Genomic DNA, 27104 nt, shown 5'->3' with positions numbered 1-27104 from the left:
TTGTGGCTTCTCGAATATTTGAAAACTCTTATTTATCCAGTTCATTTAATTTACATCAGTTGAGTCATTTTCAGAACTAACACCTGTCCGTGAAGATAGAGGATACAGCCCCTGCCCCTGGGGGGCCTGCAGCTGATGGGGTGGGGTTGTGAAGGGAAGACCCTACAGACGTCTGTGGAAGGATATTGCCCTTCCATAGCTGCCCCTCTGTGAGTGGCAGCCAAGCATCTGACTTGGAACCCAAGGTCACGAGGCTGTCAGTCTGAAAAAAAAAAGCTGGCATGTAACTGGAAAGGGAAGAGCGAGGGAAAGCAAGATAGAACCTACCAGTCCTTCTGCACTACCTCCCATCACTCTAGCCAAAAGGACCTTCACAGTAAAGTGGCCGCTGCTTCTCTCCTGTGTTGCTAATCTCACACGTGTTTCCTTTCAGTCAGTTCTAACTAGAAGCCATACAGAGACTCTGGAAAATATACTTGCAGCTTTGCCAAGTTGATCCAGTGCAAAATCACCACAGTATACCCATTGAAAACATGGCTCCTGTTCACATCATTAACCATATGTAACTTCCAAATGAAAAGAGCAACATTACACCTCTGTCTAGCATGAGAAGACACTCCCCTTCATGTAACTTAAAACATGATAAATATCTTCCTAAAAATGTAAAACAGCCATTGCCCATGTCATAGTGTCTATCTTTGGGTGATATTCCTTCTCTAGTGAACCATAGTTCCCCATTCTTCATTCTGTAGTTAAAAACTGACATATAATGTAAGCCACTAATAATATGTTTCATGTTGAAACAGAGAAATGGGAAAGAGAAAAGAGAAGGATTCACAAACACACATGCACAAAGATATTCACATTAAATTAGATGAGGGTGGGTCTCTAGGGCATGGTTCCTAAGGAAAGGAATTTATCTGTTAATAGACCAATGGTGACGAGAAGTCCCAGTAGAAATCCTACCGAAAAGTTAGGATAGTGAAGGACCCAGAACAGTCCCTCGTGTATCCATGTAACTTCAAATCTAAAATTTATGGAATGAAGATGCACCCTCATTTTGTATATCTGTCAAAATAATTCTTCTCATTAAACTTTATCATTTCAATAATTATACCTACTGATTTAAGAGATGTTAAAATAACATTTTGGAATCGATGAAATGAATGAACAGTAAATATTTGTTGAATGAGTGAAAGATGAAGAATGGGTGTTGGAGATGGAATAACCGCAGGTATTTATTTTCCAAATCAAAGTGTAGTTGAGTGAGTGAGTGAAAGTCTCTCAGTCGTGTCCGACTCTTTGCAGCCCCATGGACTGTACAGTCCATGGAATTCTCCAGCCCAGAATACTGGAGTGGGTAGCTTTTCCCTTCTCCAGGGGACCTTCCTAACCCAGGGATCAAACCCAGGTCTCCTGCATTGCAGGTGGATTCTTTACCAGCTGAGCCACAAAGGAAGCACAAGATTACTGGAGTGGGTAGGGTTGTCTAAATAGAAAATTAATGAGATGTGAAATGATGAATTCTAGACAGGAGGGTAGTCAAATGACCCAAAACCTGGCTCATTTGCCTAGGTAGGAATGAAACTCAGAATGACCCGAGGAAGATCATAAAAGCAGCTGTAAGACTGGTGAATCCTTGCAGATGACTAGCCCTGATATGTATATGCATCAGAATTTCAGGATTCTTCGAAAACGTAAGGCTCATAACATCTTATTTCTGATTTGCAGGAATCCCTTCTATAAAATTTTAAGTTAAGTGGCTGAAAACAGCCTTTTGTATTGAGAATGGAACTTTGTCTATCAGGATCTATCTTTCTTTAAAAACAATAAGTAGAGGAAATAGACTAGTCCCACCATTTTTTATTGTTGGCTCTGGCACTTAAAACATCAACACCTCTAAACAGTGAGCCCATAATTTAGAGAAAGCTATCAAGGTTTTCAGGGGCATAGCAAGATGTGCCCTGGGGTGGGGGGAAAAACTTGCTGCAGCATTTATGAGATTTATGGTAAAGGGTTTTACATGAGGGCTGAAGTTTAAGGCAGATAAATCCCAGATGACAAATACCACCAATAATTGAATTACAAAACCATTATCATGTGCTGAACAGAGCAACTTTATGACTCTATTGTGACAAGATGAAACTTGTTAGAATATTTATGTGCCTGGGATAGCTTCTGCACCACCAATCCAGAGAACAAGCTGGCTCTTCCATGTGCCTCCTATGAGCAGTTAGCCTTCCTGAGTAATTCAGTAGCCAAGGAAAACAAGGCACTTCAGAGAGAGGGCTCCAAAACAGACATAGCCTACAACCATACATCACATCTGACCTTGAATTTCAACAGCTTCTGGGTCCAACACACTTCTGTTGTCAGCTGAAACTAGGCTCTTCCCATGGTAATCTGGCCAGTCATACAATAAATAAAGACTCTGGCTGTCTTCATTGTTTTCTACTTCTAAACAAATGAAGAGTAAAAACACCCCAGTAATAAGAACCATTTTTTTCTGATCTTAACATGTCTTTGAAAAATCATATACCTTCATCTTTTGTGATTGTTGAAATCTATGAATCAGACTCTTGACAGTGGCAATGAAATGGTAGTTTTCCTTTTTTTATAGGGTCACGTAATGACAGGACCAATCCATTCCTCATGATGGCTATGACTTAGTTAAACAGATTACGTTCCTGTTTATAGTTTCACTATAACTGAGTATATCCTTATGAGATTTGGGTAGTTTTCTCCAATTTTTTTTTTAATTTAGAAATAATTTTAGGATTGAAGAATTGTAAAGAATAAGAGCTCTTATATACCCTTCCCTATGGCTTACACCTCATATAACCATGTTGTGATATTCATAACTAGGAAATTAACATTGATTTAATACTATCAACTAAACCGGAGACTTTATTTGGGTCTTTCCAGGTTTTCTACCAATGCCCTATTGTTTCCCCATCCAGAATCCAAATAATACCCCAACATTGCATTTACACGTCATTCCTTTTTCTGTTTCCTCAAATCTCCTGTCTTTCCTTGTCTTTGATAACCTGGACAGTTTTGAAGTGTGCTAATCAGGCGTTTTGTAGAATGTTCCTCAAATTGGATTAGTCTGATATTTTCTCATGATTATAGGTTTATATATTCTTGGGAAGAATATCACAGAAATGGTGTGTGCTTCTCATGACATCACATCAAAGAGTGATACAAGTATCAATAATGTATGTTTTATTACCAAAGATGGTAACCTTGATCACTTGATGGAGGTGGTATCTGCCAGGTTTGTCCATTGCTGAGTTATTATTTTCTCTGTTCCAACATCTCTTTCTTAGCAGCAAGTCCCTGAGTCCAGTTCCCACTCCAGTGAAGGAGAATCCAGCTCTAACTCCTGGCAGAAGGAGTATCAAAAGCTGGATGAACATATGTTAAAATTTCCATCATCATTAAGTCTTTTGAGAGGGATACTTTGAGGCTGTGCTTTTTACTCACTAATGTTAGGGTGCATCCGTCAACCTTGCCTACAGCGTTTACGACTGTGGTATTCTAATGGGAATTGTTCATATCTGTCAGGAACAGTTGTTCCATTTGACAATTTATTTAATGTATAGCACTATGTAATTGCTCAGCCAATGAACTGACCAAAAAAAAAGATAGTTAATAAGCCCAATTCTGGATTGTTTTTTATTCCTTCCTCACCTCAAGAATCTCTGTGCGCTGTTTCTGAGTCTGTGGCCAAATAATCCCTGTTAGGCATTAAGATGCCACCTGCTGATGCAAGACAAGATCTCTCTGCCTAATAAAGTCCTTCTTAAAGGAGAGTTTTAAAGTCTGACTTGGGATGAAGCAGTCAGAGGCGAATGCTTTTCCCCAGTGACATATTTGCTTTACTGACTGTGGAGGTGGGGACTCCCTTGGGAGTTCTGATCTCTCCTCTCTGTTCATTTGGGCATCCCACAGCATCTTTACCCTGAGGAGGGTGACTTGGGGGTACTACATGAGTGTGCACACACATACATGCACCTACACACACACTCTTACCTCTCCCTGTCTCTCTTCTATCCTGGCTATGGAAAAAAATGCAGGCTTGCTGCTCCCCGAAAAAGAAAACAAACCTCAATAAAGTGTACTGACTCTGCTGTTCAAGAGTGATTTTAATTCCTAAGACAAAGAATGAAAAGAAAAGGAATATTTTTTCACGAGAAAGATCACTGGAGTGAGTCAAGACCCAGGTTAACAGTTTCAACCTGACACTGTCTGAATGGTGTGACCTTGGATGAGAGATTTCCTCTCTTGAAACTTTGGTTTCTATAATTGTGACATGCAGTGTTTGGACTAGTTCATCTCTAACAGTCTTTTCATCTCTAAAGGTTTACTGTTGATAACAATGTTAGCTGTACATACTCTTTCTTTTACTCTTCACAACAGTCTTATCATTAGGTAGTATTATTATCAACCTTTCTACAGATGGTACATGAACTATAGAGAAATCAGGTTCCAATCTGATTGTGTATCATTTTTTAGCCATATGACCTCAGGCAAGTAGCTTTCAGGGCTAACACAGCCTTTCCTTATCTCACCATTATTTTTCCTGAAATTGTGTTGCATGTGAAGTTTCTAGGCACACAATGTATATTCTTATCCAAGTTGTTGACAGTTGACAAACAGGACACCAGCAGTGGCACAGCCTTACAAACCCTATATGATATCCATCCTACACTTAACAAATGGACACTAGTCATTGATCAACAGCATTAGACAAGAGATTGTTTTTCCTAAGGTAGTTAAAGCCCCTTATAGTTCATATGTTTTTTTCTACACAACTTTTAAGAAATGGTATATTATATATAATATATACCTGATAATATATACCTGATATTGGAGAAGGCAATGGCACCCTACTCCAGTACTCTTGCCTGGAAAATCCCATGGATGGAGGAGCCTGGTGGGCCACAGTCCATGGGGTCGCTAAGAGTCGGACAAGACTCAGCAACTTCACTTTCACTTTTCACTTTCATGCATTGGAGAAGAAAATGGCAACCCACTCCAGTGTTCTTGCCTGCAGGGGGACGGGGGAGCCTGGTGGGCTGCCGTCTATGGGGCCGCACAGAGTCGGACATGGCTGAAGCAACTTAGCAGCAGCAGCAGCATATCTGATATATATTTATAGTTATTCACTCTCTCTCTTCTATGTTGAAATCTAAACATAAGGGCAGGGATTTTCTTCTGTTTTATTTGTTGCTAACCATCATCACCTAGAACTACCCCTGGCACATTATTGGCATTCAATAAATATTTGTTGAACTCATTCATTCATTAAAAATTTAATTAAGAATCTGCTCTCTGGCCGCCTGTGGAGGAAAGTGTTAAAGATTTAACATTTTAAATGTTAAGGATGCCCCAGGAATCCTCAGTCTATAGCAATGGTCTCCATGGTGAGTTACTTGTGACCCCACCCCAGTAATGGACAAGATGATTCATGGATGTGAGAAGAAAGTATTAGAATTTCTGACTTTTTGCTTTCTTCTATTTTGATTTCTATTTTCTGTATATTTTCTAAAGTGAATATGTAAATACCGTAGTGCATTTGCAATTCCACCTGAGCTATCTCAAATCCTAAAAGATGATGCTGTTAAAGTGTGGCACTCAATATGTCAGCAAAATTGGAAAACTGAGCAGTGGCCACAGGACTGGAAAATGTCAGTTTTCATTTCAATCCCAAAGAAGGGCAATGCCAAAGAATGTTCAAGCTCCCGTACAATTGTGCTCATTTCACATGCTAGCAAGGTAATGCTCAAAACCTTTCAGGCTAGGCTTCAGCAGTATGTACACCCAGATGTATAAGCTGGATTTAGAAAAGGCAGAGGAACCAAAAAATCAAATTGCCAACATCCATTGGATCACAGAAAAAGCAAGGGAATTCCAGAAAAAAAAATTTACTTCTGCTTCATTGACTATACTACAGTCTTTGACTATGTGAATCACAACAAACTGGAAAATTTTTAAAGAGATGGGAATACCAGACCACCTTACTTATTTCCTGAGAAATCTGGTTGCAGATCAAGAAGCAGCAGTTAGAAGCTTATGTGGAACAACAGACTGGTTCAAAATTGGGAAAGCAGCACAACAAGGCAGAATATTGTCACCTTATTTATTTAACTTATATGCAAAATACATCATGAGAAATGCCCGGCTGGATGAATCAGACTGGAATCAAGATTGCTGGGAGAAATATCAACAACCTCAGAGACACAGATGATGCTACTCTTTTGGCAGAAGGTGAGGAGGAACTAAAGAGCCTCTTGATGAAGGTGAAAGAGGAGAATGAAAAAGCTTGCTTTGGATGCAACATTCAAAAAACTAAGACCATGGGATATGGCCCCATCACTTCATAGCAAATAGAAGGGGAAGAAGTGTAAACAGTGACAAATTTTTTTTCTTGGGCTCCAAAATCACTGCAGATGGTGACTGCAGCCATGAAATTAAAAGACACTTGCTCCTTGGAAGAAAGCTATGATAAACCTAGACAGCATATTCAAAAGTAGAGACATCACTTTGTTGACAAAGTCTGTATAGTCAAAGCTATGGTTTCTCCAGCAGTCATGTATGAATGTGAGAGTTGGATAATAAAGAAGGCTAAGTCCCAAAGAATTGATGCCTTTGAATTCTGGTGCTAGAGAAGACTCTTGAGAGTCCCTTGGACAGCAAGGGGATCAAACTAGTCAATCCTAAAGGAAATCAACCCTAAATTTTCATTGGAAAGACTGATGCTGAAGCTCTAATACTTGGCCACCTGATGTGGAGAGTTGACTCAGTAGAAAAAACCCTGATGCTGGGAAGGGTTGAAGGCAAAATGAGAAGAGTGTGGCAGAGGGTGAGATAGTTGGATAGCAACACCGACTCCGTGGGCATGAATCTGAGCAAACTCTGGGAGACACTGAAAGACAAGGAAGCCTGGCATGCTGAGGTCCATGTGATTGCAAGCAGTCAAACACAACTTAGCCAATGAATAACAACAACAACTTGTGCATTTCCACAACTTATTACTAGTAACTCCTATATTGGGTATGTGCTCTTTTTTCTTTTCTCTTGCTTCATGTGTTCAAACAAAAATTTGGATATTTCTGCCCTTGGAATTCTCTTATGGAACATAATTTCTCTGAGTCAGACTGTCTCCAGCAGCAAAATAATCAGGTTTCCATTCCTTTACACTCGTTTTCTGCCTCCTGGTCTGAAGTTCTTTGTCTGTAACAAATATGAAAATACAGGAGAATTGAAGTTCTCTCCTCTTCTTGTTTCCCATTAATACAGTCCCTTCAGTCCGAATCAGGACTTTTACACCTTCCTCCTCTCACTCTGAATTTACAGTCAGCACAAATACACACCTCCTAGTATCCCTGGCATTTTTTCCTCTTATCACAACCTTAGCCTTCCAAGCACTCTTTCTTAAGATGGCATACAAGTTGTAAGTGTCCTGAAATTTGAGAAAGATCCATGTATCCTGCTCATGCAAATAAATACCACTTATTTCCCCCATGTCCCTTTGTCATTTGCTCACATTAATTACATCCACCTTACTCTTCCTTTCCTGACTGTAGAAATTTTCTTGTTTTTTATTAATAGTATTGGTTTATTACTATTAATAATAATGCATAAATACATCTTCCATGTCATTGTTAAATAAACTACTGATAAGTATAATCATCCCTTTGACTATTTCCCTACGATTCTAAAAATTCCAGAGGTGACTTCCATTATGAATTTTGAATGTACATTTCCAGTAGCATTTGTTTTACTTTTATATGCATTTTGACTTTGAGGTAGTTGATAGGAGACAGATAAATTGGGCATTTTCATTTAATAGACTGCAATAAAATAGAGATCTCTCTCATTAATTTTGTGTTCTGGCATGGAACAGTCTCTAAGATACATCGTTGAGTAAAATTAACAAGTTGCTAAAAATACATAGGGTATGCTACCACTATAGTTTCAAAAGATAAGAACAAACCTGCCTTAAAAATGCTGTGTGCTCCTCTTTTACCTCCGTCCCACATTCTTTGATAATTTCAAGTATTTTCCTCTGTATCTCACTGGCACTGTCGTTTCTGTTTCAAGATCAGGTTCGTGATCTGGTCATGTTCCCTGGTGTCTCTCTAGACTTTCTCCTTTGCATTCAGAAACAATAAAGACAAAGATGGGGAGGCACCATAAAAGTGGGGAAATAAGAAGGAGAGAGGAAATTCAACCAATGGAGTAGGAAGTAAAGTCATTATATTAGAAGATGGGAAAGTGGGAAAGAGGAGGGAAACTGTAGAAGAATGATTTGCCCAACCAGTTTAGAAGAACGGTTGATGTCTGCAGAGACCCGTGCTTACTTCTAAGCCCTTTCATTTCTCTTTCAACTTTCCATTTTCTTTCTACTGAGCACTTTGTATAACAAAACCTCACCTCCCACGACCCTCCTGAGCTTTATGTATTCCCTCATTCTGAGTCAGACATCCTATTCTTCACTTTACTCTCCTTTGTCTGTCTGTCTCTCTCCCCTGCATTTTGTTATAAATGTCATATAACCTAACAGTCAGACTTCTGATCTGGGGAGTAGGAATGACAAAATGCAGACTGTAATGAGCTGAAGAGTGTTGGCCATGCTGATCCTTTGTAGCCATTATGCATTTAACAAAATAACTAGCATTTTTATTTGTCTGCCTCTATTTATTTGTTATTTGTAGTAGCTACCATTGTTTCAGTAACTCTGGGAGTTGGTGATGGACAGGGAGGCCTGGCGTGCTGCGATTCATGGGGTCGCGAAGAGTCGGACACAACTGAGCGACTGAACTGGCTGGCTGACCATTGTTTCTGGAAAACCAGTGTAACCATGTGGAGATCAGAAAAAAGCAAACAAGCATGTTTCTCAGGCTTACAGGAGAGGTTAAAATGCCACCTTTAAGATACTTTTTATTTTTTTCTAGCTCATTTCTCCCATAAGATGAGACCTCAGGCCCAGCTGCTTTGTTTAGGAGTGAAAACTATAGCTTTAACTAGGACTTTCCTGATGGCGTTTATCTCTGAGAGCCTAACTGTAGTGTTATGTGAAGAGGAAACCCTTGACTACAGAAGAGGAGACCAGAGGGCCCAGCCGCCAATACAGGCCAGCACTTTGCTGCTGCTCCCAGTAGTAGATGGGGCCACTTGCTTTGTTTATGGGAAGCCTGTGGGAACATGAATGCTTCTTCTAAAACAAAAAGGAGGAGGGCAGGTGTCTCTAACTCTCAGCATCTGTCTCTCTGCAGATCCCTCCCGACTCCTCCCTTGGCCGTTAGCTGCAAATCTGACTCTGAATAAATAAGTGCTATCCCATCATAGTGTTTATTTTTTAATACTTGCTCCGTGGTTATCTCCATCAGTACATTTTGTGGATCCACAACATTTATTGAGTAGTATATTAAGCTGGTATAAACTCAGACAAAATGCCAGGAGAATGATAAACTAGTGACATTTTTGGATTTCTCTGTAGAAAATGTCTACAAAGGCTGCATTTAGCTGATTGTATTTCAGAAGGCTGATGTTTCACTGCTAACTTCACAGTGCACTATATCAGAGTGAGTGTTTTATTTGCATTCTTGACTATGATAATCCTTAGGTTTTATTCCACACCGGCTCCTAAATGTGAGCACTGGCTTAAGATACTGGAAGCATAAATGCAGGAGTCTGGCTTGATCTTTTTTGTATCAATACAGCTGAGTCTACCATGTCCAGAGGGCTTTCACCTTCCTTGGGCAGAGAGACTACACATGGATAGATGGGAACACAAGTTATTTGGAGCCATTTATAAACTTATGTGCATAACTTTCTTTGTGCCATCCTGTGGCTTTTAGGATCAAATACAAAACCTTGACATGATGTTGTTGCTGTTTAGTTGCAGAGTCATGTCCAACTCTTTGCAACCCCATTGACTGTAACCCACCAATCGCCTCTGTCCATGGGATTTCCCAGGCAAGAATACTGGAGTGGATTGCCGTTTCTTTCTCCAGGGGATCTTCCCCACCCAGGGATCAAATCCATGTCTCCTGTATCAGCAGTGTGTTCTTTACCAGTGAGCCACCAAGGAAGTCCTAACATGATGTACACAGTGCCTAGATTTTCATTTTATCTTCTGTTTATCTGCTGTGAAAACTTAGCCATGTTTACTGTTTACATACTAGTAGGCACCTCTGTGGATCAACTTCTATCTGACCTGTGGCCTTTTTACTTGATATTTATCTCTAAGGAGAACGCTCTGCCACTCCCTCTAGCCATTGATCATATTGTTACATATCCATGAAAATTCGATCTATTTTACTCTAAAGGCTTATGGAACATTCTCCTGCAGACATTTCTCCTGTCTTCAAATACAAACTCGAATATTAGAACTCTTGTTTAACTGGGTTACTGTCTCTCCCATAGCTGTATGTAAAGCTAGGGAATCTGTAGGCCTTGTTCTTACCACATAAGAGGACATTGGAATATTTCACTAAACAAATAAGAGAATTCATTCATTCATATGGTTGATCTCTGGGCTACTGACTCTTTCATTTTGTCTGTTGATTCATGATGAGAAATCATTTCTGTTAATGAGGTACCCATGATAACCTAAGAAGCTTTTATTACCAACATGAATTTTAATTTTCACATGAGGATTAATATCCTCCATCTATCTACACATATTTGCTGTGAGCCAGGAATCTCTTAAGTGCTTTAGATGTATATTCTAGGAAAACTTATTTTAGTCTCATTTTATCCTTAAAAAATAAAAGCATAGAGATGTTAAGTAACTGAATGCAAACATGCAGATAAACTGATAAATGCTGATATGGCTTGCTGTGTACTTCATTATTCAAAAGCAGTCAGTAAACATTTATTGAATATCTATGTATGGCATGCATGGAACCTAGCACAGTTTGAGCTTGTCTGTCAATAAGACCAAATGAGTCACCACTTGAAACATGGCCTAATCTGTGCTATGCAAAAGAATGTGCAAAGTTCTGGATGTCTCAGAAGGGATAACCAACTTAGTTTAAGTGGCACCCCCACTGGGGAGATAGTTTTCAACTTCATTCATGTGCAGCAGAGCCACAAACCATAAGAGTTAAGGAGGCAGAAGAAGGGTAAGAGGTTATTCCAGGCAGAGGTGCCAGTATGTGCAAAGCATGCATGAAGATATTCCTTGACTTCATTGAAATTCAGTTCCAGAAGGGAATTCATTTTCTCAATTAGACATAAAGACAATATAAAAATATACAAGATATAGCCACCTACTGTCTTTTTATGTAATTAAAGGACCCTGCACCAATATTTTTCATCTCATTTTTATAGAGAGATTCTTTCAGAGTCCCAGAATTGAACAACCCAATATATTGGATATTATAGTAAATATTGACCAGTGTAAACATGTCTATATATTTGTTGAAGAAACATTCTTCTCTATGCTCTGGTAAGCACAGAGAATGTAGTGATAAAAACAGAGCACCTGCCTTTTGGGAGCTCAGTGAAGTAAGAGAAGCAGTTATGCAAAGAGATCCAGCAAATCATTATGAACCATGATGGGGATGGTACAGGGCAATCTGGAAGCATAAAGCAAAGCTGCCCAAACCTTTGTGCTTAATACCTGAAATCAGAGTTACTAACATGATTAGGCAGAGATTCTTAATGCCATTTTTGAGATCTCACTTCAAATATGAGATCGTCAAGAGAATATTTTGAATTAAAATTTCTGTCTATGCTGGTTTTCTCTGACTTCTTATTTTTTTAGTTTTTTTTTTTTGAGGTTTAATTGACAAATAGACTTGTGATATGCTTCATGTACAATGTGATGATTTGATACATATATACATTATGAAAGGATTTCCATAATTGAGTTAACATTAATTACCTCACATGTTTATCTTTTGTGTGTGTGATGTGTAAGAATATTTAAATTCTACTATCTTAGCAAACTGCAATTGCATAATACAGTATTCTTCATTATAGTCACCATGTTATACATTAGGTCCTCAGACCTTATGCATCTTTTAACTGAAAGGTTGTGCATTTTTATCATTTTCTCCCCATTCTTCCATCCCCAAAGTCCCTGGAAACCACCTGTCATTATTGTCCTCATTGTCATCAGCATCATCATTAAGCCCAACAATTGGTCTTAAAACATACAGAAAACCATTCAATTCTACAGCTCCAACTAAAATGCATAAATGAGCTAGAAAGTGATATTTTGCAGATCGTCTGCAGTGATGTGTTTCCACAAGGGTCTGGTCAACGACAGCACCGTTAAAACCAGCACCTCTGTGAGCATTTAACATAGTTTGGCTTCAGCTCTTGAGAACTCACCAGTGCCACAAAGAAACAATAATTCTTTATAATCTGTGACTGCAGATCTAAGAGGCACCCTTAGGCCTCCAGGAAAAAGGACGAGCACATCAGCAAATAAAAATTGTGGTCTGACTTTAAAGTTTTATTTTGTTGCTGCAGTTTTACTGTACCTGGGAAAATCTTAGGCGGGGTAAGGAAGTTGGTAGCCATGGTAGATTTTGGAGAGACAAAGGACTCTGTTTTGGCCCTGTCTCTTTTCATTAGTTAATAAGAGGAACATGTCACTTGAAACAACAGCTCCTGCCTTTAGAGATAATAAAATATCTTAAGAGATTTTGATTTGAGGTATGAGCACATAAAAAGATGAAACTAGATACAGGATAATCATTTTGCCTCCTGTTGACACTAACCACAAGCCAAGCAAGTTATTTAGTTTGCAGGAGAGTGCACCACTGTTTATGGGATGCCAGCATCATAGATGTTGGTCATTTCAAGGAAGAAACTTGCAGCAATTAAGGAGGGAAGTGACCAACATGTTACTACCTAGTAATAATTTGCAAAAACCAGTTACCTGCTGAGCTTTCTGGTTTGAGGGTTGTTGGGAGCTTGTCTTTATTTTCAGTGCTCACGACTGTGGTCTCATCAGTAGAAGTTGACTGAACCCAATCAATGCTTCACTTTGGGCAGTGGAGTGATACCAACCACAGACAAGCAGTCACCACAGTGGATGGCTGAAACGATGGTGAAAGTGTCCCATCTTCCCACGTTCAGATTCTAACCAGGCCAAAAGACCAAGTGCATGTCCCCTGTGTCTTTGTGGGGGAATTATAAAACCCTTGCTGGGACCACTCTGCCTCCTGGGAGAAGAAAAATACGGAGTTTAATTTTTCAGGCATAGGCTCTGAGTTTTAGGCAATGTGTCAATCAAAGAAAAGTTACTGACAGTGATAATAGGGCCTTAGGAGACTTCTTAAGATGAACAGAGACTAAGCAGGCTAAGCCTCAGACTCTTGGAGTTGGAAGATAAGGTCAAAAGAGAAGTGTTCTGGGGATGCCCATAGGATAGTGATTAATTTACTTTGAAGAGCTCACAGACCATCATACACTCCCCCTACCTTCCTCCCCCCTTACCTTTCCCCCCTTCCTTCTTTCAGTGTTTGAGTATCTATTATCTTAAAGCTCAGGCATTATTTTATTCATTTATACATATAAATATAAAGTGTTTAAAGCAAAACTCCTCCATGGCTCTCAGTTTGATGTAGGGGGGTGGCTGCTTTTACACAGGGAAAGACAAAAATAACTCTAGCACACTGTTATAGGCTTTATATTTTAAAAAAGAAATGTTTGTGGTAGGAAGAGAAAAATTTTCCTGGTGTAACTGGGAACTAGGTAATGGAGGAAGTGACTTTTCAGATGTGCCTTAGAATAAGAGTAAAGGAAGACAAGGGGAACCTGGAAAACAGCCCTTCATCCTGGAGAGAAAAGCACACAGAGGCTAGAAGAGGCTAAGGAAGGCCAAGAGACACTTTCAGGAGTGGCGCGTCTTCCCCTGTAGCAGGAGGGTGACCGCGGAAGCGAGATGCCACCTGGGTACCACACTGAGACCTGCGTGTTCTCACCATTTACATTTTCTCACATGGATTTGATGGTGGAGCCGAGGGGCTCAAGGAGGCAAAAGGAGACCAGTTTTAAGGCATGTTATCACCTTCCGCTTGGAAATTAAATAAATAAATGAAAGTTGTGCAAGTTCTGATAAAAAAAAAATTATAGACAATCCCAAGTTTAATTAATCTTGTTGAATGAAAGTCTTATGAGATGCAGTACGATGGCCCATATTACTTATGTAACAGGATAATTATTTTCTATTTAATATGGCTCACTGCAAGATAAGACTAAATAATATGTGCCTCCAAGGCTTTTTAAATAGACTCGTCTTTTACTTACATTTGTGGCTTCCAGCACACATCAGAAAGCGAATGCAACTGCATTTCCCCCTCAAACTGGTTCAAAAGCACAGAATGGTCACCCTGAGCTGTTCTGTCCACTACATTTTTTGGGTCACATGGTCTGTTCATAGGAGAGTAGTAGATAGTTCTGCACATTTCAAATAAAAACGTTAATTAGATCAGTTTGCTATGTAGATTACTGTTCAAGTCATCCAGCTAAAGCAGCTTGCCCGGCATCTGCCCGCTAAGTCTTGAAAGTTTAATACACTGTCAGTGAGATTGTTGCATATGACATGTGTGGGACTTATTTGCAAGTCTGAGATAATAACACACAATATCCTTGCCAGAGTTAAGCCTGGCCTCCATCAAATAAAGGTTTCATTATCAGCTTTATTTGAAGTGGAAATTTTACTGTCAGGCTGTATCAATAAATACAGTAGATGTATCCCAAGGATCGTGGCTTTAAAATCCTGTGAATGTTCGTATAATAGTTTGTGGGGCTCAGCTGAGTTTCTCTGGGGCATGTGGGGTTTCATTAATGTTGATATGTTCCATCATTTAGGTCTGTGATGGGGTCGAACAAGGAACCGGACCTTGTGCATCTAGAGGCCAGAACTGTGGATGGTCGTAAGTAAAACCACTTTTCCATGATGCTCATAGTAATAATTTGTTTTCTGGATCTGCCATGAATTATATCTGTGTTAAAGGAAATCACAGTGGCACGAATCTAAGTCATCTGGACCTGAGGACTTTTTGTGTGTGTGTGTGTCCTTAGTAATCTAGAGTTGTCTTGATGGATAACTCTCATCCCATCAGGGGGGTTTTCTTTGCAGGTGATTAAAAATTCCAAAATCCCTTATTGCTAAAGTAAACATTATTATTGTGTTCAGTTCAGTTCAGTTCAGTCGCTCAGTTGTGTCCAACTCTTTGCAACCCCATGGACTGCAGCACATCAGGCTTCCCTGTTCATCACCAACTCCTGGAGCTTACTCAAATTCATGTCCATAGAGTCAGTGATGCCATCCAACCATCTCATCCTCTATCGTCCCTTTGTTACTGCTGCTCTTTTGATGTGATTTTTTCACCAGTTTCCTTGTTTTATCAGATACCATCCAGGCAATACCTCAATGGTCTATTGGGAGATTCACAGAATACTTGGAAAAGGCTTGTAGGAGAGAAGCAAGCAGCAGAAGGGAAAAGTCAGTTGGTAGCTCTGAACGCCCCAGCTGAGATTGGCTGAGTGAAGGATTGTGTTTCCTGTGGACATTGTGACTTTAGCACTCGATGTGGAGGGAGTTGAAGATTTACAGTCCAAATACATGTCTGTATGGCTCACAAGTTCACTCTCTTGTGTGACCTTGAAAGTCTTTATGCCCTTGTTTCTTCACTGTAAATTGAAGAAGTGAATAACAGTGATTCCTACGGTAGCTAATATTTACTGAGCACTTGCCCTGTACTAAGAATTATGCTAAGGGATTTCTATACTTTATCACAACTATCTTCACAACTTGTAGGTGGTTCCTATTTTATGGATGAAGCAATCGAGGCATAGAAAGTTTACGTAATATGGTTAAATGACGTGGATTTCCTCCCCTTCTTTGGTCCTGAGGATCTCCAGAAGGGCTGAGCATTTCACAGGGTGCTACTAGGCCCAAGACGGATGCTGCAGGTGAAAGAGTAAAGGGGGCTACAGAGAAGAAGAAAGGACGAGAGAGAAAAGGCGAGTGAAAAGGAAGAGGTCTCCAGTGTAGAGAAGAGGAAGAGAATGGTCTCTCCAGTCACCACCGAGCCGGGAGGCTGGTGGAGGTTGTCCAGCACTGAGCAGAGGGCTATAGTCCAATTTTGGAGACCTTCCCTCCTTCACAACTACCCCTCACGGTTCACAGACTTTACCATCACTGACGCTGAGCCTGTCTACATGTCCTGCACGCTTTTGATGCAAAGGCAGATGATACCCATGGTTTACCAGCTCACAGCTGAAAGCAGCTGGTCACCGCACCATCCACACTCTCCAGAAACCACACCTCCTCCGTCACTGGGCACTCACAGGGAGATAATTTCATCTCCAGAGGTTTCTTTCCCTGTGTAGGGGATGAATATATATCCTTTGGCTGAATCAGTTGGGGGACAGATCAGGGTCCAAGCTGACCATCTCCTTTCTCCTTATAAACTCAGGAAGGGCTGTGATATGCAACGTGCCCAGATTGTACCTGACGCAGAGTAACCTCAGCAATTTAGAGCTGCTTCCTCTCCTCTTTTAAAGTGGGCTCTCTCTGGTGGTGACCAGAGCTGGCAATGTTACCTTGGATTCCAAGGTTCAGTTCTCAGTACACAATAGCCAGAGCTGTCTTTTCTGAGGTCAGAAGTTACAATGTCATCTGTCCATTTTCTCAGTCTCATTTCACTCTGGGCCCTCCTCATTCCTAACCTGGGGGTCTTTGGGTTTGCTTTTAATTCTTAGACCTGCAAGGTCTGTCTCCCTATAAGGCTCCAATACCTGGTGTTTCCTCTGCTTGGAATTCATTTCTTCCCTCTTCCCTGACCAATTCAGTATAACTCATCATTGGGGATCATCCAGGTATCCAGTTAAACATCCATTTTTTTTATAACTTTTAATTCTGAAATAATTTTAAACTCACATGAAGTGAAAGTTCATTAGTCATGTCTGACTCTTTGCAACCCCATGGACTGTAGCCCTCCAGGCTCCTCTGTCCATGGAATTCTCCAGGCAAGAATACCGAAGTGGTAATGCCGGAGCCTTTCCCTTCTCCAGGGGATCTTCCTGACCCAGGGATTCAACCTAGGTCTCCTGAATTGCAGGCAGATTCTTTACCATCTGAGCCACAAGGGAAGCCCCTTGGACTCACATAGAAGTTGCACACACACACACAATAGTAGAGTTCCCTCAAATCTTCCACCCAGCTTCCTCCAATGATAACGTCTAATGTAACTACAGAATTATATCAAACCAGAGAAAGCATCCCTGGTTTCTTAAGACTTCTTAAGGAAGTCTTTCTTGAACTTCTAATCTAAATTCGTTTATTTTGTGTTTGGTTTCATCCAACTCCATTATTTATCTTTATGGTGCTCATCTTAGCTTGAAATTACACATTCCATTTACATGATTATTTGATCATAACTTTTCCTCTCCACCTGAATATAAGTAAGTTCTGTGAATGCAGGAGTCAAGTATACCTTTGCTTGATAGTGGGTCTCCAGCACCTTCCACAGTGGCTCCATGTAGAGAGAGCTTACTCAATGAACGAATACATAGTTGACCAATTTTCAGTCTACTGGCTACCTAAACTCACTTACAGGTTTTATGAAAAATCTAGAGTGTCTCAAACTTGAACATGCATACAGCCCACCTAGGGATCTTGTTAAAATGTGGATTCTGATTCAGTAGGGGCCCAAGAGTCTGCAGGTGAAGCTGCTGCCACTGGTCTGTGGAACACGCTTAAAGTAACAAGGTCTCACAACGAAAAGCTAATGAAAGAGCTTTAGGCTCTGTCTCCCATGACCACAGTCCTTGTTTAGAAAGCTCTGGATGAAATTGGTAGCATCCCAGTTTGCTTCTATTTTCCAGCTTTGGGGGATTCAGCTGCTTTCTGGCTTGTGGCATCTAATGCTCTCATCCCATATCCTGAAAGCAACAAGACCGTCACTTTCCCTGATGGGCACGTTTTCTCTCACCCAGCAACATTCCTGTGCTCCTTGCAGGCACGGAGGCTGATAATACCAAACTGTCATCTCAGGCTCAGCTTTCACAAGGCATGAAATACATCAGTTCTAATTTTATTTATTTTACTTTTTTTTTTTTTGGCAAAGGCAGCATCTTCAGAAACTATCCAAGAGTGAAAATTCAATATAGGGATTTAATTTGAAACGTTATCCCTATCAAAACAAAACAGGAGAAAAAACACAAAACCTACCATTGAAATAAAGGATATAAGCATAATACCTGACCTGACTCAGTGTAAAAAAGAGATTTTTTTTTTTTTTGTATCATATTCCCTCTGTCTGTCTGTGTCTCTACAAGAGAGTCAGTAACCATGGCTTCAGATCAAAGAAATAGAGAGGAGGAGGAAAGAAAGAGAGAAAATGGAGAGGTCCAAGTAGGAAATTGTTAGCAAATATAACTGAGCGTATATTTATCAGAATCAGGCTCCAGGCTACTTGGTTGCTCCCAGAAATCCAGGATCTATGTTCTCTCTCTCTCCACATTCTGGGATTGGGTTTCCTCTTTTGTTTCTCCATCCTTTCTTACTGTTTAGTATATGAAACCCATAATTTGTATTCTAGGTCATGCATCTGGTAGAGCATATGCTGAAGTAATACAATTTTTAAAAAGTTTGTAGCAAGTTTTTTTTTTTATGATTTTAATGGGTTTAGGAATTTTGTCAGCAATTCACTGAGACATGTGACACACAACAAAATCCCTCCTTATTTTGCTCATCACCATGGGGTGGATGGCAAATGCTTATCTGAGCTTGCTGTTGGAAGTTTAGTTTTAGTCTCATTTCAGATCTCCCTAGATTACATTTTATAATTAATTTCTGTTTCAATTGAAATCTCCATATTTGAGGGGAGATGAGCTCTGGAAAGCTTTTGCTCTATGAGGGTCTGTGACCGACATAGACGTTTCTTGCTGACTGTGCTCTGAAATCTGGATGTTTTGTAGTTTACACCATGACAAGGATGGTATTCTTTCTTGTACTACCTCTCTGCCTTGGGAGGCAAGCTGAAGAGAGCAACCTCAATTACAGTCAATCATGGGTTGTATTATTGGAAAATTCTGAACATATTTATTGTACTTGGCATTTGTTATTGGCCCCTGCATTCAGCTGCAGACAAATTGATATATTGTCATCCTGGAAACTAAGATTTTACTGTTTAATACTGTGTGTGTGAGGGGGAGAGAGAGAGAATGTGCACACACACATGTATGGTATGTACCTAATACATTAAAACTGCTACCCAGTACATGAAAATTGTAAAAAGGAAACCTACCTTCTATTGATTTACCTAATATAGATTGCGTGTATGTAAATGTAATGTATATAGTGAGAAAATGTTGACCAAACTGTTAGATTGAAATCTTCTTGAAAAGTCACATCTTATTTAATCTTGGTTCTGTGTATAAAGCATAGCTCAGAGCCTGATACATTTAATGTATATCAACTTAATGAATATCTCCTTGTCACTGTATGGGCAGGTCTTCTTAAAGAAGGGGCTGTAACCATAGGGTGTCTAGTCCCATAGGTCTAATGGATGAGATGAGCATGAGAAACTCACAACTCCCTGAAATCCTGTGCCATGTTGTATGTATGTATGATCTGGGGGAAAAGAGCAAAACTTTTATCAGAATTCTTTGCATGATAATTATCCATGGGTCTGTAGTTTTATATTTGTGCTTGTCTATAGACATTATCTTGTAAGAGAAACTGCAATACCAAGTTTGAACTTTATTGCTTCTCCATTTTATTTCTGAAATGAAAGACCTGGCCAGTGACCTGAATGTTTTCTGTACCCATGATGATCCGTGCCAGCAGGGACAGGGGACGGGGGACAATTACTGGTCTCCTTGTCTATTTACATGAGTCACTAACCTTGTAACAGCTTGCCATAGGACTAATCTCTTTCACTGAGGAAAAACAACCTTGGCCCTTTAACGAACTGTGAAAATGACTGCCCCCAAACTCTGAAATGAAACTCAAACCAGTATCTTATAAGCTGAGATAAAAATCAAAGGAAACTCACAACTTTGTAAAACCACTATCCCACTAATTCTGGCTGTAGGTGAGAACTGGACATCTCATTTCAACTTTTTTGTTTTCCACCCCTCCAATCAAATTTCCATAGTGAATGTCATGCATGTCAGCACCTGGATCAGGGAGCCCTGCTGAGACACTGTGGGAAGGTGACAGAGACCTCAGTTCTCATCAGTCCCCAGTGTATTAGCAATGAAGTGGTTTGAGGTTATACTGTAAGCATCAATCACTTTTATTCCAACAGAAGTAGCAACACTGACAACAACAAGGAGAAGCAATGCTCCACTGTATCAAGTGAAAAGCAGGTCCACTTTCTGACCGTCATCCCCATTCCCTAAAGTTGGTATTTTTTAAAAAATATGTCTTCTAATTGTTGTTGGAAGTTTAGTTTTAGTCTCATTTCGGATCTACCTAGGTTACATTTTCTAATTAATTTCTGTTGTAATTGAAATCTCCATATTTGAGGGGAAATGAGCTCTGGAAAACTTTTGCTCTATGAGAGTCTGTGACCGACATAGATGTTTCTTGCTGACTGTGCTCTGAAATCTGGATTTCATAATTGTTTTGACTTATACATATAAATGTGTATGTATACATACAACATACTCACAAAAATTCATTTTATAAAACTCTTATGCCAAATTTGGTCTGGGTGAATTCAATAGCAAGTTAAAAATCGTTCCATATACTATATATATATGTTTAGAAGTCCTGAATATTCACTCGAAGGACGGATGCTGAAGCTGAAACTCCAATACTTTGGCCACCTGATGCGAAGAACTGACTCATTTGAAAAGACCCTGATGCGAAGAACTGACTCATTTGAAAAGACCCTGATGCTGGGAAAGATTGAGGGCAGGAGGCGAAGCGGACGACAGAGGATGAGATGGTTGGATGGCATCACCGACTCAATGGACATGAGTTTGAGTAAACTCTGGGAGTTGGCGATGGACAGGGAGGCCCGGCGTGCTGCAGTCCATGGGATTGCAAAGAGTCGGACACCACTGAGCAACTGAGCTGAACTGAACTGAACTGACTGAGCCACTTAATGACTAATCACTACATAGGAACTCCATTATACAATGAACTATAATTTTGTTAATCACTATCCCTGATGACTCAGATGGTTAGGAATCTGCCTGCAATGCAGGAGACCTGGATTCCGTCCCTGGGTCAGGAAGATCCCATGCAGAAGGGAACGGCTAGGAATTCCAGTATTCTTGCCTGGATAATTCCAGGGACAGTGGAGCCTGGAAGGCTACAGTCCATGGGGTCTCAAAGAGTCAGTCATGACTGAGTGACTAACACTTCCCCACATTTCTAATGGACATACAGATGTTTGGCTATTTCAAACAATGTTGATACATACATGTACACATGTTACTTACTTGGTTGGTAAGCATTCAGACAAGTGTAGGGAGCAAGCACTGCTCAAAGAAAAATTACCGAAGGGAAATTCTTAGGTCTAAGAGTGTATACATTTTTAATTTTCATAGACATTATCACAATACCCTCTGAAATGGTTGCATCATTGCATACTCTCTGACTATGAGAATGCCTATGTTTACAAGCCCTCAGTAGTCCAGGGTATTATGAAAGATGTTTTAAACTTAGCCCATCTGATGAGCAAAAATGTGGCATATCCTTATTGTTTCTGTTTACACTTATTTAATTAAGAGTGAGGTATTGTATTTGCTTATTTGCATTTCCTTTTCAATGACCCTTCCCAAGGTATCAGATCTTTTTAATGTTCTAGAGAAGATCAAAATTTTTGCATTTTATTCAAATCTAAAAAATATCAAATTTGCTACCAGAGTCCCAACACTAGTACACCAATTGGCATTAATAGACCCCATGTCATAGCCTTCTTTTACCTTTGTCTTAAAAAGTTAACGTATTAATCACTTTTAGGCTTTAGGGTAGGGCTGGGGAGTAGGTTAGAAGTTTCCTCTAATGGTCAGCTTCACATACTGATGCCTCTCCATCACTGGAGCTGAATCCGGCCTCTATACCCTGACACTGAATTAAATCTTAGAGACAAGAGTTTTGGGCCTAGTAGAAAAGAATAGATAGCTGTGTTGCTTTGCACGCAAAAGGGGCCACAGCAAGCTAATGCCCTCAAAATTGTATGTCCTCACCTGGAGGCGGGTAGTGAAAAGTTTTATACTAATGCTTCCAAGAGGGTGTGGCCATGATCAGCTCATGGGCATTCTTCTGATTGGTTTGGTGGTCAGGTAAGTGGGAATCAGCATCATCAACCATCTGGTTCCAATGGGTCTGGAGTCTGTGTGCTTGTGGGCAGCATACAGTTAGTTTCTCCCACCTGGTGAGGGTTTCAGTATCTGCAAAACAGCTAAAAGATATTGTTTTGTATATCACTTGAGGAACCTTCCCTCAGGAACCTTCCCTGAGGCTGTGCTATTGTTTCTAAACTGTTCATCTCCAGTCTCAGCATCCCTCTCCCTTCCCTAATTAGCAACAGTTTGAACCTCCTGTTGGAACTCAGCAGAGGTCTTGGAGGCTGAAAGAAGCCTGTTTCCTGTCATCAAGAGATGAGGGACATAGAAGACTTTTGTGCCCAGGAGCCCCACAGGGTCCTTCTTGGTTTCCTCACTTCCCAATATATTTACCAAATGCTTTCTTACCTCTTCTTCCCTATCGTCAAATCAAGCTTCCAGGCTTAGCGAGTCCAATGGTACCTACCACTTTGACCCCATTTTTCGTATTGCAAAAGTCTCTTGATTTCAAAGACTATTGATGTCAACTTGGCCTCTCTGATTTATCAGCCTAAGGACAGCGCTGAAAACCAACCGGAAAAGCATGAAATAAGATAACACGGGCCTCCCCACACAGCGATGAAAAATCTGACAGTGACACTGCAGTAGCAGGCTCAGCTGGGCAGCTTTCAAATTGGGTCCTTTGTGTGACATTGGTCCATTATGTGCCACTTCCCCTGCCTCCTGGGTGCCCACCCATGTGTGAGGAGGTCTGTGCCCTCAACTCCCAGCCTGAGGAGAAGAACACAGAGGTACACGAGAGAAATTCGTCATCTCCAGATGGTGTGTGTGTGTGTGTGTGTATGTTTCAATAAAATGTTACTAATGGACACTGAAATGTGAATTTCACATCATTTTCACAGGTTGTGAAATGTTATCCTTCTTAGGATTTTTTCAACCATTTAAAAATGTGAAAGCCATCCTTGGTTCAAGCGTCACATGAAAACAGATGACAAGCTGTATTTGGACGGACCAGAGTTGTGTCAGCCTCTGAACTACATTGTTGCAAACACAGTTAAAGCCCAAAGTGCCTCTTCCCAAAATGCATCCTCTGATAACCCCAACTAGCCATCCTCCTTAAATGGGTATCTATCACTCCTATATCCATACTGAAACTCATCCACATTAGTCACTCAGTTGTGTCCGACTCTTTGCGACGCTATGACTGTGGCCCACCAGACTCACATACTGTTATCTTATGTGTAATATTGATTTGTATATTTCTCACTTCATAGAAGTGGTATCATGGCTTGTATACCCTTCTACCTTATTGCCCAGTACTTTGATTGGTGCTCTGTCCATGGTGCTGAATGGAGCTCGAGTGCAATCTTTTTCACTGCTGTATTTCTTTACACTGTGTGATGATTCTGCCTATGTTATTCATTCCTATGATAGTGAATAGGAATTTAGGTTGATGCCTTTTAATTCCTTTCTTTGCATGTCTCATCTCTTTTCACCTTCATCATGACCTTGTTAGATCTCCAAATCTTAACTCTAGGACAAAGGACTGGATTTCTACTGGGTCTTCAGGCTCCTCCAGGACTCATCAACACCAGTTCCTAAAACATACAACTTCTAAGAGTTTGAGAAATTTCTTGTGTTTCTTGTAAAGGTCTTGCCATTTTTTCATACCACCACTCTTCCTTTGCCCCATATGTTCTTAAGTAGCCAGGATGCCAGGATTGTGCATTATATTCCTTTTTTCTGTTGCTGCTGCACTAGATACTTTTTAGCTACACTACTTACAACAACTGTTGGAAATAGGTCCTTCCTCCTTTCTTTCCCTCGCTCCTTTTTCCTACTTTCATTCTTATTCTCTTTCTTTCCCTTAATTATTCTTCTCATTGTAACTATGAGGAAAATGAGGTTTGCAGTGATTACATATTTTTGATTAATTATTTTTGCCAATGCTGCAGGGCCAACATTTGAAGCCAGGTCTGGTTTATTCCAGACCTGTTTATTATTCATTTGAAAGGCATTGTTGGACATCCGTGGTATGCCAGGTGCCCTTCTAGGCATGAATGAGGGGTGATAAGGGATGTTGCAAATGCCCCACTCTCATTAAGCTTACCTTCCAGTTAGGGGAGACAGGTTATGAGCATATGCATAATGCTAGGTGGTGATAAGTTCTAGGAAGCGAAAAGCAAAGTCTATAAAGAGGGGCTGGTTGGAGAGGGGGAGCTGTCAAAGAAAGAATCTTTGATAAGGTGGCATTTGGTATTTCAGCTAAGTCTTTATGTAAGTAAGGGAAAGAGGTGGGTCTGCCACATGGAAGAGCATTGCAGACAGTGGAACAGCATGTGTGAAGGGTTTGGCCCATGTACATCCAGGAATAGCAGGGAGACGGGGTGGCTGGAATACAGAAAAGATAAAATGTGTCATATCTTTCTATTTATTCCACTGCAGAAGGCAGGGATTGTACCTATTGATCTTTCAGTTCAGTTCAGTCGATCAGTAGAGTCCAACTCTTTGTGATCCTATGGACTGCAGAACACCAGGCTTCCCTGCCCATCACCAGTTCCTGGAGCTTGCTCAAACTTACATCCATCAAGTCAGTGATGCCGTCCAACTGTCTCATCCTCTGCCGTCTCCTTCTCCTGCCTTCAGTCTTTCCCAGCATCAGGGTCTTTTTTAATGAGTCAGTTCTTCACATCAAGTAGCCAAAGTTTTGGAACTTAAGCTTCAGCATCAGTCCTTCCAATGACTATTCAGGGCTGTTTTCCTTTAGGATTGATTGGTTTGATCTCCTTGCAGTCCAAGGGACTCTCCAACATCACAGTTCAAAATCATCAGGTCTTTGGCACTCAGCTTTTTTTATGGTCCAACTCTCACATCCATACATGACTATAGAGGAAAACCATAGCTTTAAGTAGATGGACCTTTTGTCAGTAAAGTAATATCTGCTTCTTAAAATACTGTCTAGGCTTGTCATAGCTTTTCTTCCAAGAAGCAAGTGTCTTTTAATTTCATGGCTGCAGTCACCATCTGCAGTGATTTTGGAGCCCAAGAAAATAAAATCTGTCACTGTTTCCATTGTTTCCTCATCTATTTGCCATGAAGTGATGGGACTGGATGCCATGGTCTTAGTTTTTTTGAATGTTGAGTTTTAAGCCAGTTTTTTAAACCTCCTCTTTCACTTTCATCAAGAGGCTCTTTAGTTCATCTTTGCTTTCTGCCATAAGGGTGGTGTCACGTGCATATCTGAGGTTATTGATTTTTCTCACGGCATTCTTAATTCCAACTTGTGCTTCATCCAGTCTGGCATTTTGCATGATGCACTCTGCCTACAAGTTAAGTCATCAAGGTTACAATATACAGCCTTGACATACTCCTTTCTCAATTTGGAACCAGTCCGTTGTTCCATGTCTGGTTCTTTTTGTTGCTTCTTGACCTGCATACAGCTTTCTCATGAGGCAGGTTAAGGTGATCTGGTATTCCCATCTCCTGAAGAATTTTCCACAGTTTGTTGTGATCTACACAGTCAAAGGCTTTAACATAGTCAATTAAACAGAAATAGATGTTTTTCTATTGATATTTATTGAACATTTATCATGTTCCAAGTATGATATTCAGTATTAAGTATGATGAAAGTAGCAAGTTAGTATAGAAATGGTGGATTGCATATACCCACATGTATCAGAGGCCATTCCTTGAACCTACCCTCTATCCTGGCTTTCATCATATAACACGTGAACACATGTAATGAATAGTACACACCCATCCCCCAGAAACTCTGGAGAAGCCATGCTGTGCATTTTCTCCCCCATATGCAAAAATGCTTTCATTTCTTGTAAGTTGAAAATTAATGGGGGATGGGAAAGAGTTTTAAAGCATTTATGCTTACCAGCTTGGTTTATGGTTTTATTTAAGACTAAAGTTTTGCAATATTAAACTGTTGTCCCTAAGCTTTGAGTTCTTTACCTGTAAAAGGTACCTTACTCTGGATTATTTCCAAACTTAAAAGAGAAAAAGCACGTGATGCACTCAGCACAGTTCCTGACCCAGAGGAGAGGTGGCTCTGGTGGTTTTGGAGGTTAATGCCGCTGTTGCTATCAATGGAGCCATTCTTGGAAGGAGAGATCTGCCTGAGCCCCAGGAAAAGCTCCACAGAAAGTGGCCCAGGAAGTGTTAGGAGAATATCACAGGAAAGGAAGAGGCAGTTCAAGCCCCAGGAGGGAGCTCTCTGAATGAATACGGAGTGTCAGTCAGCAATGCAAATGCTGTTTAGAAAAGGCAGAAACCCCGGAGACACAGACTTGCCAGCAGCATCACAGAGTTTTGATTGCTTGGGCAAGAGTGAGAAGGAAACAGGTCCCAGTGGGGAAAGGATGGTAAAGACCTTCAGATCTTAAAGTCAGTAGTCTGATTTTTACCATCCTCCTTTGATTCTAAAATTCTAAGAACCTTCATCTCATACAGAAAAAGTCTGAAACCTCATCTGGTAAATGACCTTCTCAGAGTCACACAGCATGTGAAAGAGAGAGAGACAGAGCTCAGACCTAGCCCTTCACTCCAAGGGGAGGGAGACCCTGCACAGCAACATTGCTGCAGGCAGGCCACCCTGCACGCCAGGTGGCAGGATGACTTCTGGGTCATCTCATATCCGAGTTACCTTCCAGTTCTGCCTGACTACCACCTGCATAGAATACTTATTTAGTTACACTGGGAGAATGCTTCTTCATGGTGTTTTAAAATATTACATAAATAAATTAACCCAAATCAAAACGTGAATATAAAGAAAGCTATTGTCTCAGGTCGGAGAAGGCAATGGCACC

At 40.5% G+C, this 27104-nt stretch overlaps 1 protein-coding gene across 6 annotated transcripts in view; it reads left to right on the top strand.

Moving 5' to 3' along the window:
* SORCS1 (sortilin related VPS10 domain containing receptor 1) overlaps positions 1-27104 on the top strand; it is a 576007-nt gene that overhangs the window by 403220 nt on the left and 145683 nt on the right. For all 6 annotated transcript variants that reach the window (XR_015155388.1, XM_086377870.1, XM_086377867.1 and 3 more), the window contains exon 6: positions 14845-14909. Coding sequence is in view for 5 of the 6 variants with exons in the window: in XM_086377870.1 (XP_086233996.1) it covers positions 14845-14909 (65 nt within the window). In the remaining variant the exon portion in view is untranslated. The remainder of the gene's footprint in view (positions 1-14844; positions 14910-27104) is intronic.

This window comes from Bos grunniens, chromosome 26 (assembly GCF_055505025.1).
Source record: "Bos grunniens cultivar Pamir isolate PY7600 chromosome 26, Bosgru_T2T1.0, whole genome shotgun sequence".
Lineage (NCBI taxonomy): Eukaryota > Metazoa > Chordata > Mammalia > Artiodactyla > Bovidae > Bos > Bos grunniens.
The sequence above is the reverse complement of the archived record's forward strand: the minus strand, read 5'-3'. Positions and strand labels throughout refer to the sequence as shown.